A 14,303-nucleotide genomic window follows, 5' to 3' on the forward strand; every position below is an offset into this window, starting at 1 on the left:
TATGCACACTGCACTGCTGATGGTAAATTATGTACTTTCAAGAATGATGTGGGCTAGAAAGGCAGTGATAAGATGATGTCATAAAATGGAACCAATAGGTTAGCCAAAAAACATGAATGAACTGGATGTTAAACGAACATTTTTAAGACGACATACATGTAAAATGATATCTAAATATTTAGCAAAATGGTCCATAGGATGGATAGTGTGCAAATATTAATATACCAATATACCAGTATTGTCAATAGTCTTGATATAAAAACACCATGATTATCGACATTGTGTTAATTCTACACATTGTTTACAATTTCATCAATAATTCAGCAAAATTCTAGATGAATGTTATTTAAAAAACATTATATATTTAATTAATACCATGAATACCCTGATGTAAAGAGCGACAGCCCTAAAAGCTTCCACACAAGATAACCGACTGCATAAAAAGCTTTTTCCTGTTGACTTATTTCCAAATGTTTTGCATTTGATATAACTGGAGGTTACATTCAATTTAGGTTTATTTAAATTTACAGTGATATCAAAGTTCACATTTAGCCATTTAGCGATATGTAGGCCCAGAATAAAGGGGCGGATGTAATAGGCATTTTCTGTCCTGACTTGGTGTTAAAAACAAATTTTTCCCCACAAGACCAGCTTCAATGGCTATTTTCATGGCGAGAAAAATGTGGTCTATATTATATGGGGTTTTTAATCATAAACTGTTTCTAAAAACGTGATGTAGGGCTATTAAAAAATTCTTCAAAGTACTCAACTGTATAAAAACATTTTCTAATACAAATGATTATCTTTTATATGCAAATAGCTGTGAATGCAAAAATAATCTCATTGCTATCTTAAAATATCAAAATTTGAATTTATTAAAATGAACACTTAAGGGGCATAGAACAATATCGGCTAAAGTTTCGGCTCGTGTGAAGAAGTAGACAAAATAGCTTATCTTAGCAAATCTTTAAATCTAAGCATGTGTAACATTAAAATCTGTAATAAAGATGTTATTTGATTACAGGAGTAATTGAAGACTGCGTAGCTTATTTATTGGCTGTGGTTTCCTCCAAGTAGTTACACATTTTCTGTATTACGCACCTTTAGGAAGTGTACATTAAATATGGCACATTCATAACAGGGTGTGGATCAAAGCGGACAGATTGGACCAAGAAAATTCGAAAATAAGAGCGAACCGAACAAACAAAGCCATTAGCCACAAATAAATACCACAGATAGGAAAACGAAACAATCAAATATTTGATTCGAAGTCAAGTATACTTACAAACATAAATACTGGACTATTAAAACTAGATTACAGGAGGAATATGAGATGTCATATCATCGACTAAACGTAAAGAACTATGGAAAGTACACGGGTTGCAGCAGATATAAAAAGAGGAACGATCTCTCTCTCTCTTTCTGAACATACACACGCAAGGCTGTCTCATAGAAACAGACTGGGTACACCTCACTTTTCCAGCATTTCTTTCACACAAACATATTCACAGAGAATGTACAATGTGGAGCTCCTGGCTTTGCTGCAGGCAGGCAGGGCTCTGTTGTGTAGAGAAGCAGACAAAAGTTACGTTAAAATGTGTTTTAAATGGGCAAGACATACAATACAATAAGTCTTAAAGGAACAGTTTGCCCAAAAATGTTGAACAGAATGGTTGGAATGACGATGGCATTTTTGGCTCGCTGTTCCTTTAAGCGGCTGGATTTAGCTGTTGGCACGGGCATCTCACCATCGCTCAGGCGAGTCTTTTGTGTCCACTGTGAGGAGATGTTCATACGCAGGCCCGACGGTGTCTCCTGCCTCCTCTTCCTCTCTTATAGGCACTACCTTCTCCTCACGCTCTGGTAAAAAGGCGTCTGTTTCTGGGTCATAGTCGTAAGAATAGTAGGACTCCTCGGCCATAGAGCCTGGCTCCTCCCCTCCTATAAAAAACAGCAGTCAACAAATGTTGTGAAATCGTATTGCCAAGGTTATACGTTTTAATCGCTTTTTGACATTTTCAGTTCTCTACAATGACCGACATCTGCACAATTGAGGACAACTTAAGGTAAAAACAGAACCTAACATGGCCTGTAGAGGGAGCCTTTGCATTCATAACGCAGCAACTGAACCGGATTTTATTAAAGGTTTACAATGCAAATATTAAAATGTATCCGTGATGCATACCTGTGAGTCTTAACCTATTAGATTCTAATACATTTCCATAACAATGTCTTATATTGTTGCATTTTATACAGAGTGTCTGCCGAACGTAGACTTTAAGTGTTCCTAAATGAGAGACCATAAAAATAACAGACACATCCCATATAGTACATTTTAAAGAAAAAAGTGACCTTAACATAACAGGTTAACATTGTTTTTAAGTCATGTGCAATATGTGCAAATGTGTTTTTCAGACAAAAACCAAATGAGTATATGCAAATAACATTTCTGTTACGCAGGTGTTTGCGATCACTGCACAAAACCAGTTTGATGAATTTCTTAAGAAAGATGCAAGAAAGAGGTGAACATAAGGCGCATCAGCCTATATTACGGTGTAAACAAAGCTGGTGATTTGTTTGGGCGTCAATGGAATGTAACAAATGCAAATCACCCCGAACGTTTAATAATAGCGAACACAGTACGTTTTTTTATAAATAAAGCAATGCAAGCATGCAGCAAATGAATGCACCAGGAAGGGATATGCGGTCCAAGCACCCCTAATGCATTTTCTCTGCTCAACACAACGCAGGACAAGTCTTAACAGCTCCGTGAGAGACCGTCTAATCAGTCTGGAAGTTTTCCAGAGGACACAGACATACCAACACACGCACACCTAGTCAAAAGTGCATGTGATATCATGAATGCCTCTAACTTAACTTGATGGGCGTCAATCGACCGGGATACTAATAATCCCTGCATTAATGCAGTCTGGGCCGATACGCAGGTCTGTACACGCACGTGTAGCTTCTGATGGCTGAACTCTCCTGCACCTGCCCAATGTGTGGCACACGCTCACACCTGCGGGCTCTTGCACAGCTGGTGTTCGAAGAATAGACCTAAGAGAAGATGATGATACCTGCAGGAATGAGTATAGGTTCCTGTTCGGGTTCCTCTCCTGTAGCGAGTTCTCGCTCTTCTACGACCACCCCTACTGTAAGATAAGATGCATAAACACAAGCCGGTCAGATGAATGTTGACTGTAATACTTCACCGTTCAAGTTAAAGTGAAGGTTCAGCTAAAACTAAAAATGTTGTCATCATTTAGTCGCCCTAATGTGGTTCGAAACCTGTATCAGACGCTTTCTTGTGTGGAACACATAGGAAGATATTTTGAGAAATGTCTCAGTGGTTTTGTGTCCATGTAATGGAAGTCAAGTTGGGTTTGGTTACAAATGTTCGTCAGAATAGCTTCTTTTCATACAGATTTGGAATGACATGTGGGTGAATAAAATAAAGATCAAACACAGCACCCGTCAATTTAAACGGGCCATTTCTGGTCCTTCCTGACACTCGTCTGTAAAACAAGAAAACCTCTTTGTTTTTCGGTTTGCGCGTTGGAAAGGAATGCGACAGGATTTTTCTAACACACCAAACACCCCCCACCTCTTCTGTCAAAGGACCGTGGACAAAAGCGCTCTGTCATTTGGGGTTCCCTTTAATAGACCGTAGGCTGGTGTATGTGTGTATGTGTTTACATCATCTACAACACCAACACCTGAACAGCTGTTTCCACCAAGCAGGTACACACATCTTTCTTAGTAAGAACCAAAGGGGGGTTTTCTTTGAATTGGCCATGTCTGGACATGAATACTTGCAAAGGAAACACTTTGATTCCCTTTGATTCACTAAGCAGCTTTAATCTCACATTTGACATCAAATCAATACTGAAATAAGACGACCAAGTGTCCAGATTTAACTGTGAATGGTCGCTCTGCAACTCCTGATCCACATTAAGATGATCCAAACCAGGTTTTGTTTAGCCGAAACGTCTGCGCGCATGTTTGTGCCTACATGTATTTTATCCGAAGGTTCTGTGCATGAACCTTTAAGGGGAAAGAAAGAAAGATGTTTCTAATTATAAACCGAACACGTGTCGTCTAAGAGTGTCTGCGAAGGATAGCACCTGGTTTGCGATCGGATGGCATCAATCTTTGTGAAAGCTAGTTTAGAAATGAAAATGTACGGTTTCAGAGCAGATCAAAGAAAGAGGAATCCTTATCTCGCTGACACATCTAAGCTGTAAATTCAAAGGTGTTGCAAACGTGACCTTTCTGTGCGGTGGGTCTAAACCAGAAATCTTCTTGCACTGTGATTTGAGAACCAATTTTGGGATCATACCCCTCAAAGTGCAGGTAATGTAGGGTGTGGGTTCACACTTACTCTGTGGACAGAGGCTAAAAGGCATCTGCTCGATCCGTGTGCCGTTTCTGCAGGCGGCCACTTCCATCTGGCACTGGTTCTGGTACAGTTGGCCATCAGAACCGCAGACCGGCTCGCCGTCATATCCGCAGTCTCGATAACACGTACAGCGTTCGTAGTGTTCTTCCTCCGGACAGTCGAAGATGTTATTGCACTGACCGCTCTGAACAAAGCCTGCAGGGAAAGTTTAGGGCTCTTTATTAAAGGTGAAGTGTTTAATTATTCCCATGTTTTTTTTTCCGTAGCATCACTAACATTCCCACATGGCAATATTGGCTCGACCAGTGGCATTAGTTTAGGGTGGGATTATCGGTCTGTTTGACCAATAAAAAGTGGTGAAGTTTTCGTGATGTTTCTGACAACCAATGAGATTGGACGCTTACGCCATATTTGAACTGAATGGCTTGTTTGAGGGCATTGAATATAAAATACTGTTTTTGTACAAAAATGCGTGACCAACCAAATAAAAAAAGTTGTACACCCGTAAAGGCAATTTTAAAAAAAGATTTTCATATTCGGGTGAACTGTTCTAGTTGATAAATCTATAAACCAAGATTATTTCAGATTCAAGATGGAAATAAAACAGAAAACACTAGAAGAATAAGATGTACCAACCTGTCCAATGGTTGCTGGAGCTCTCCACCTCATTACACGTAGTGCCGTCACACAGCTCACGTGCGAGAGGACTGCTCTCGCTTACATTGTAGAAACGAGTGGCTTCAAATGCTGTACAGAAACAAACACACTAAGGCCCAATCCAAATTCTATTTCATACCCCTTCACCTAGCCCTCGCCCCTTGGAATGCGGCAATGTTTATCACAATCTTCCAAGATGCTGCTGTCAGTAGTAGTCATGAACTGTGACCCTGAACTTTTTCGGCAAAAGCAGCTGACCACACACCCCCCACACACCCCACAGGGGAAAGTGTAGGGGTAAGGGGTAGAAATGGGATTGGGCCTAAATCAAGTAGATTGGAGAAGGTGAACCACTTTGGAGCAAGCAACAAACTTATAACCAAGAAACAACCAGCTCAACCACCTTACGCGAAACGATTTTCTTCCAGCAGAGAAGAAAAATGTACAGGATGGCACCCACCTGGTTCATAATAGTCGTAGACTTTGACTGGCACAGGGGCCGTCTTTCCCACAATGTACTCCCTCACGGCGTTGAAGGTAACACAGGTCATGCACTGACTAGGGATCTGAGGAGAATTGCATTTTATTCTGTCACATCCTTCATTAGGCATCATATGCATTTAATCAGCTCCCCTGACAAAACACCTGGAGTTATGTGATACATGTACATTAATGTATAGGGTTTGAAATTCAGCTGGAGGTCTAAATTGTGAGCGTTAACTAACCTCATCGAAGTAGAAGAGAACTTTACGGCCATCCACCTCATACCTTTTCAGTCCCACTTGTTTATCCAACAGCAGCTGGGAACAGAATCATAAAAATATTCAATTAGACTGCTGCATGATATTGAAGTAAAATGTAATAACATTAAATAATGTGATATACAATGTGCGACATGTGATAATTCTAAGCTTGTAAAATCAGTTATGAACTATATTTAAATAAATTTACATTTAAGCACGCTTCACATTCTTTTGTTGATCTCTCGTTGCATACAAAGGCACTACTTACATGCCAATTTCACTGCTATCTGCATTAAACTATGCATTACTTACATTTAATACTTAAGTGTTAAAACATTCTATATTCATTATACTGTCAAATTCATTCTGCAATATTTCAACAATTCCGATATATCGCCCAGTCCTAAGTTTAATGCTCATGCTAATTTTGCACAAATTTACATTTAAAGTGAATTACAGTACACCTATTAATTTCTTAATTCTCCTGTTTCATGCATTCTAACTTTACAATGTTAAACGCTTGACATGGTCAACTTGTCAAAAAACGAGTTGGACGTATTACGTAGTATTTCTGTGTTCGTATAGGTTCAGAAATTCTTTTAGAAAATGAAAAATGTTCCGTAACAACTTTTCTTAGTCCCTTATTGGGCAATTCTCCAGGAAAAGCACACCCATGGCAAGGCAAAATAAATAGCCCGCCCACGCTTCAAACGACAAGTGATAGGAAGACCCGCTCACCATAAAGATTGGCTGCGCTGTATGAAGATTGGCTGTGCTGTGGACCTGCAGCTGCAGCTTGTTACTCTTGCGATAGTAAGAGAAGTTGAGGTGTGTTTGTTTGTTCACTGCAATTCAGTGATGGATGTTATATAAACGGGGGATATAACGCTGGATTTGGAGATCCTTTAAATCTGATAGATGGAACAGTCCCGGAACTAAAAGATGCTGGACATGAACCGCGCGAGGTAAGTGAAACTAAGTCATATGTCTGTGTTTTGTTGGCAATGGGTACGCACATGCTATATTACTGACCCCCCCCCTCCCCCCGCACACGTTTTGTTTTTGGAAATAATCGTACGGCTGTATCTGTCTTTTATAAATATTATCAAACTTAAGACTTTATAGAATTGTAAAGTACCCTCCAAACATCCGTAAATACTCAAGATTAACATGAGATATGCAGAAACTGTCTGAGTTACGGCCACTTTAACAAGATGCATCATTACAATGAATGGAGCTGAATGCAACATTCAATATGGCCCGGTTTATGTCAGGTTTAATTATTGATCATAAATATGCTATCTAAATCTTGATTTTTACAAGCGTCTTTAGAAATATCTGCCTGTTGTCTTGCTATGATGTCAATATCTGCCCAGAGGTTTTGCAAACATGGCTGCCGAGTGGCAAGGCTTCCATGAACTCGGTTAGAGTTAGACACCTAATTTCTGCTCACCAGCTAATTTCCGCTAGCCAGCTAATTTCTGGGATAATTACATTTACACACTTTTACTTTTAAATTTTGTTTTTCAAAGCAAGTTTAATATTTAGCAATACGTTCCACCAGCCATATTACATACTTCCTGTTGCTAATCAAAATAATTAAAAACTAAATAAAAGCATCGGTCCTTCGTTTACAGTAAATGTCAAAAAGTTAGAGTAGCTTGTGCTTTCCACAAAAGGTGTAAAGTGTAGTTAAGATTTGTTTACCATCCTAACATTGTTTGTTTGTGTGTGTGTGAGAGAGAGAAACGGGTGCAGGCACTCGGACACAGTTTATGAGAGACTCAGTGTGAGCTGGCGCCACAAAGACATATCTAAACACACACTCACAAACATAAACAGTGTGACTGCAGCAGGCACATATAAATGACAAATTTACTACTAAAGGTTATTTGATTAGTCTTAAAAGTCACAGCAGAGAGCATCTTATAATAAAACCAAAAATATTTTTTCATCTTACCAAAACTATGTGGTTACGTTTGGACAGCTGACCAGCGTTCAATGCTCAAAAACTAAAATATAACTATATTCACTGCGGAATATCCATGGAAAACCAATCCTCCAATAACTCCTCCCGTTTACTATAAATTAAAACAATGAGACACAACGATGTAAGCAATCCCGCTTCCCATAGCGAAACGAGGAATGTGAACAGCCGGGGTCGTGTCATAAACATGGAGCCAGCCAGAGGTGGCCGTGTAAAGCCAGTTTGTTACTGGCTAATGGCGCTAATGAGACGCGTTCCACCGCGCTGAGGTTCAGAGTCAGTTTGCATTATATTGCTCCCGTGGTAGCGTTGGTTTACTAGCATGGAGGCCATGAGGCCTGGGGCCTGTAACATGACTAATGAGGGACAATGAGTTGATTGGGGACAATGAAGGTGACCTAAACCAACCTCCATTTACCCCCCCAAAGCTGACAGAGGTGATGGGGCAGCTTGACCCCCCTGAGCATTTCCTGTTCCAGGCTGCTGCTGTGGATGTTACAGGCCTGTGGAGGGTCTGCAAACTCAGCTTGAGCTCAGTGGTCCCCTCCTGGGAATGAGGTCACACCAGCTTGCGGCCAGACGCATTTTTATACCCCGCAATAAACCTGCCTAGCAATAGTATTTATAAAACGCACAAACATACCTGTCTTTACCTACATACCTTGTCGCTATGTTATTTATGTATGTATGTTTAAACAGTGGGTTCAAAAAATATTTTTTAAGTGAATGACAAATGGTATTTTTTTCGGTATTTCCCTCTTGTGCCAAGTCACATAAGTTTTTTATTTTAGTATTAATGTTAAGTGGGGTTGTAACAATATATTGTGTCATAAAGTATCACAACACAAATTATTATATGTGTTGCGGAGCTTTGCTGTTTTTACAACATGTGACCTGTATCAACATCAAGGTTATTATTGTTTAATAAAATAAAAATGTAACGTATTAAAACATTTATTTTAAAGGATATCAAATAAAATAATCCAAAATATTATATTTAGCTTAATTTCCTAATTGTATTTAGGTTAAGTTGAGACACAAAAATATATAAATAATAGCACATTTAAGTATTAATAAAACAACTTTAGAACTTAAAATAATAACTCTAACTAGAGAAACAGGTCAAAATAACATAAAACATGCCCTTTGTTTTAAAAAGATCTGACCTCAAATACTACAAAGAAAACACATTTCATATCACTTTTAACAGTAACATTATTTCTACAAAATTATGTGATGACCTTGATTTTTACAACAGTTTTCATGCGTCTTGTCAGTCTTTCACATTTGCTGTTGGTTGACTTTATGACAGGGGTCTTGTCTTAATATTATCTTAAGGCATTACATGTTATTGTTTCACATACAGTACATACTTTTCTGTGTATTATTTTTAATATAGATTGTTTAATTATTTTCAGGGAGTTGCCACATCATACATTTTCATTTTACTGTGAGATGGACGGTTAAACATCCTAAACCTTTTTTTATTTAAGGCTTCATTGAAGCGACTGTCTTTCATTATTGGATATTATAATCGGCTGTTTAGTCATGTTCTTTATTTAAATGTTGACGCGCGTCAAGCATGCTCAAATTGGGATTTATTTTTATTTAAGAAAACCCTAAGGAACCCTATCCCCCGGTTGAAGACCCATGCTTTATGACATTCCTGATGTTGGATTTTGTTGAAATTGAACAAACACTGGACTGAAATGGCCCCAACAATACCTCTAGAAATTTTAATTTAGGTTTCTTCATTTTTTTTATGAACTTCTTACTAAATTTTTAAATAAATGTAATAAAAGTTCTCTATTAGGATTAACATTTCTTAATTTCATACCATTGCATCGTATCCCAGTATCATGTATTGTATTAAACTGTGAGCGAAGTGTATCGCTACACCCCATTGTTAAGTATCTTTCTACAAATGAATTACTTAATTTTATTTGCATTATTCATTTGTGTGTCCTGCCAGGAATGTTCAAGACAGTCATCACTAATGTGCAAGCGGTCAGAAAAGCTGTAAAATCCATTTACTTACAAAATAAAGCAACAATGATATGACGCAACACATGCGTGATTGTTTACGTGCGTTTGCTCGTGAAAGAAAGCAAAGACTGATAAATTCCACGCCATACTGCCTCCTTTGAAATAGCCTCCAGATGTTAACTCTGTCCATCTGCCAGAAGGACACATGCAGAGAAAGAGATAGAGAGCGAGAGATGTACTCTCCTATAATAAAGACCAACAACCTTATGGGTAAAGTGTTGTTCTTTGGTCGCCCAAATGATGTAAACTCTAAATGGGTGTGACAAAGGAAAGGATGTTCCCGGAGATAAAAATAAAAAATGACAAAGAAACCTCACCCTCTCCAAACTCTCAACGTCCGCACGGAAGCCAGACAACAGAGGGACTTCGAAGACGGCCATGTTGGATGAACCGGTGTGCAACCACCTGAGGGAGAGTAAGAGAATAAACAACTCAAAGTACTTCACACTAATTTCAAATAATTTGTATCTACCTGTTAGCAAAATCAATGTTGTTAAAAGAATTTAATAGTAATTTTAGACTGTGATGTACTTACCTGGTGCAAACCTCCAGTGTAACACGGTAGTCCACGTGGTCTTGGTGGGCTGCGGGGTCCTCATCGTCTACAGGAGCCCTCCGCTTGCGATTCAGTTCTGAACGGTTATCAGAGCGAGAACGGGAACGAAGGGATACATGACGTGGAGAGAGTGGGGTGTGCCGTTCCTGCCTGGGTTCCTTCAGGACTACTTTTAGCTGAAAAGCTGGCTTAGCCACTGGGTCGGGTACATTGTATGACACATCAATCTATGAAAAAACAGAAGAATATAAAATAATATAAAATCACAATTAATCGGTAAGAACTCTGGTTTGGCATGTACTTTATTTCTATTTTATTACAAACTGTAAAGCAGTCGAAAAATGGTTTTCTTTCCTTGCTAGGGCGTTAGTTTGAAAAGGTTTCAGCATGTTTATATAAGGTTGCTAGAGTATTTAGGGTGTTGCTATGCAGTCACTAATGTGTTCCAAGTAACTTTTACTGGCCAGTAAGTCCAAAAAAGTGCACCCTCAAGTTTGTAGAGATCCTGACCCCTAGATCAGGGCTGTGTTCAATCTTCAACCCAAGGTTATTGGATATCAAAACTCAGCTCACAAAGGACAATTACAATTCTCCTAAACAAGCCGTATCATTTGATGTATCATTCAGTCTCATCAAATGAAGAACAAGCCATGTACCAAACTTTATTACTTCCAGTAAAACTTTAAACTCTGAATTCAAGTACTAACAGTCGCAGTATTGATGCTCACCATCATTTCTTACAAGAACGTTCTTCCATTTGACGAGATAAGACGAATTAAAATTGTACATCTTTAACCCCAAACAACCTGAGAACAAAACATCCCAGCTGTTTTTATGGCCTAGTTAGAACGAGTCGATTGTCCTTATTTTTTTTAAATCAAGTAGACCCTCCTATCCAGGGGGTTGATTACAGAGGAACATAGCCCTGGCATACAATTGCGTAAGTTTTACAAGATCCTTCCATTCTAAATGCAGGAATGTGAACATAAGTACTGGATGTCCCGTGAAAATAAAGCTGACTGTTGCCATGGAGGGATTTGCCTCTAGAATAGACCAAACATTTATCCATGGAGAGAAAATGGGTTTTGTCTAACCAGACACTGAGAGTACCTGCATTAGACAGCAGCCTTCTCCTTTAGCGCTCACAAAAAGTCCTGTTGGAATGCTAGGGATCTAAAAGAGAGAGAGAGGGAGAGGGAGAGAGAGAATGTAAGATTAATGCCACAGGTATAAACAAATGCATTAACTGACTGGCTATGATCCAGCATCCAAATTACACACATTTAAACTGACACAGCTAATCACAAGATGGAGTGATGTGCCAAGCAGATGCTTAGGAGAACGGCGTATCATGTTCAGGCCCTCACAAAAATCTTGCTAAAATAAATCTCTAGTAGATTACGTTAATGGCATTACTGTTACTGGCAGTGGAATGCGGTATGGAATTAAGTTACGCCTTATGGGGATCATATATGCTTCCATATGATAAATGGATAAAAAAAATGATACAATGTGAAGTTAAAGAAACATAGAAGGTGTAACATGAAAACTATTTAATTACACAATAAATAGTAACTGCTTACTTTTTTTGCTATCTTAGTGTATTGTTGGTTTCAGAGTAAGAGGTCTCGTGATGGATTTTGAGGCGAATCCCTTTTTAAGTAATACTTTCAAACTTGAATGTCATTTTTAACTTCAAAACTGCAATAATATTTGGGCATCCTCCAAGTCTACCCCCGCAGCCCCCCTTTCGATTGGAGCATTTGATTTTAAATGATCTTTACCACAGCTTTCTGCAGGATCTTCTTATTGTCGAACTGAAGCTCAAAGGTTTCTTGAAAATCCAGGTTAGTGGAAGCCAAGGATATGGTGAGATTAACTCTACCCACATATGACAGGATGGCATATTCGGACAGGGCTTGCAATGCTACACAAGTATCCTGTTTTTACACAAACAAATTAATGTATTAAACGATGGCACACTCTCACAAATGAAAGAAAACTTAAGGTTAAAAAAGATGAACATATTTGTTACCTGGGTTGACGAAAAACCTCCCAGGGCATTTCTTTGCTGTGAGAGCCATTTAACCACTGGTAGGGCAGATGCAACATCACCCAGAAGTGTGTAGGTGAGAAGACCATAGGCTGTCATTTCCACCTCAGCTGACACCACTAATAAAGCAGAAAAATAATACATTGTACACATTTTGTAGTTTGATTTATATATAAAACTTTTACAAGTTAATTTTCCAGTAAGGCGAAGGGAACGTTGACATGAATTTCAAGCTTACTTTAATCAATTAACTAACAAACGCAATTCCCACCATAGCAACTGATGAATTGATGGACAGATACCTGACTGCAAGAGTCCATCACTGAACCCCATAAACGTGTCTTCATCTGTTACAGTACTGCTAGTGAGACTCCAATGAGTGAAACCATCTGCGGAGAGGAGAAAAGTCAAGATCAACAACATGCAAAGCCTCAACCAACGGTTTTATTTTACAATGCGATATTATTAAAAAAGGAATTAAATCCTAATAGAGAACTCCTTAATAAAAATGTGAATACATTTAATTAAAGTTAATATAAAAAGTTCATGATTTTTTTAATAGTTTCTTAATTTTTTATTTGTTTTATTTCATCTTTTAACACACGTTGATAAACGACCTTGAGTGATGGCCATGTGGTTAAGACGCCGGAGAGCCAGTGGGGCGTAAGGACTGCAGAGTAAAGCGAGCGCATATGCCGACAGAGCTGTAGTATACGGGTCATCGGCGGAGTACGTGTTGCTCTCCAGAAACACCTTAGCTTTATCAACTGCTCTCTTTTCTTCCTAAATAAAAACACAAGTTGTAACAATTCATTAGCTATGAAGAATAAACACAACTTCTAACGAAAAATAAAATGTTATAGATTAGCATACACACACTGATAACAGGTGCATGTGCTAAACAAATGTGTTTCGAAGCAAGAATAGCAAATACAACATTGTTAACGATATTTCATCTGTTTAGCATTAGCGCTCCGAGATTTATCTGAACCATATGTCCTGTTTCCCATAGAATCTGGACACTAGCCCTGAGCGGCCATGCACGCTAATCTGACCGGTATTCTTTTCATTAGGTCGATTTGAGAGTGCGAGAAGCTGACTCATGTGTGGTGTTGTACTTCATACAGACAGAATTAGCTCTGCTACACATCAGATGACTGATGGAAAACATTTGGCAAGCCGACTCAAACAAGATTGTCTTTTATGATGCTATCTTTTTGGTTCACCCAAAAATACAAATTCTGTCATCATTTGTTCACCCTCATGGCATTCAAAACATGTTTATGACTCTTTTTCTGTGGAACATAACGGAAGATATTTTGAGAAGTTTCTCAGTGGTTTTCTGTTCATGCGATGGTATTCAACAGGGGCAAATGTTGTTTACCAACATTTTTCAAAATATCTTCTTTTGTGTTCTGCAGAAAGAAAGAAATACACGTCTCTGCGTGTCCTAATCATTAATCTTCAGATTTAGACAGCATGCTTCCATTTCACATTACCTATAACAAAGCTGAAAGAAACACTGTTGGTTCCCTGCCAGAACATCCATCATCTTATGGAGCAGGAATGCACTTTTAATGCAGATTCCAGATATTTGTGCAAAGAGATGGTCTATAAGACCTGGCTGAGAGGTGGTTTAATGGGACAGAAGATAAACAAGATCCATCGCGCAAGATGTGGGGTGTTCTCTCACCTCGGTTGTAATCCCGGTTTCCATAAGAGCTGCCACCACATAGGCGGTCAAGGAGATCTTTCCATGAATTCCACCCTTAAAAGGAATAGAAGAGGGCAACTATCACTAGAGTGATAACAAATAACACCTCTATCTCACCTTCTTCAGTTTGATGAGAGCTTGTTAAAAG

General features: G+C 38.7%; 1 protein-coding gene across 2 annotated transcripts in view; it reads right to left on the reverse strand.

Annotated features, from left to right (window-relative positions):
• Positions 1 to 499: 499 nt before the first annotated feature.
• Positions 500 to 14,303, reverse strand: part of cpamd8 (C3 and PZP like alpha-2-macroglobulin domain containing 8) — a 30,301-nt gene continuing 16,497 nt past the window's right edge. For both annotated transcript variants that reach the window (XM_079471467.1, XM_079471466.1), the window contains 15 exons: positions 14,135 to 14,209; positions 13,059 to 13,224; positions 12,744 to 12,830; positions 12,424 to 12,560; positions 12,173 to 12,328; positions 11,499 to 11,561; positions 10,368 to 10,615; positions 10,150 to 10,237; positions 5,782 to 5,856; positions 5,517 to 5,622; positions 5,036 to 5,146; positions 4,382 to 4,594; positions 3,078 to 3,152; positions 1,749 to 1,941; positions 500 to 1,559 (listed from right to left, as the gene is read on the reverse strand). In XM_079471467.1, coding sequence (XP_079327593.1) covers position 1,559; positions 1,749 to 1,941; positions 3,078 to 3,152; positions 4,382 to 4,594; positions 5,036 to 5,146; positions 5,517 to 5,622; positions 5,782 to 5,856; positions 10,150 to 10,237; positions 10,368 to 10,615; positions 11,499 to 11,561; positions 12,173 to 12,328; positions 12,424 to 12,560; positions 12,744 to 12,830; positions 13,059 to 13,224; positions 14,135 to 14,209 — 1,794 coding nt within the window. In that variant the 3' untranslated portion in view covers positions 500 to 1,558. The remainder of the gene's footprint in view (positions 1,560 to 1,748; positions 1,942 to 3,077; positions 3,153 to 4,381; positions 4,595 to 5,035; positions 5,147 to 5,516; positions 5,623 to 5,781; positions 5,857 to 10,149; positions 10,238 to 10,367; positions 10,616 to 11,498; positions 11,562 to 12,172; positions 12,329 to 12,423; positions 12,561 to 12,743; positions 12,831 to 13,058; positions 13,225 to 14,134; positions 14,210 to 14,303) is intronic.

Source organism: Barbatula barbatula (genome assembly GCF_947034865.1).
Source record: "Barbatula barbatula genome assembly, chromosome: 13".
NCBI lineage: Eukaryota > Metazoa > Chordata > Actinopteri > Cypriniformes > Nemacheilidae > Barbatula > Barbatula barbatula.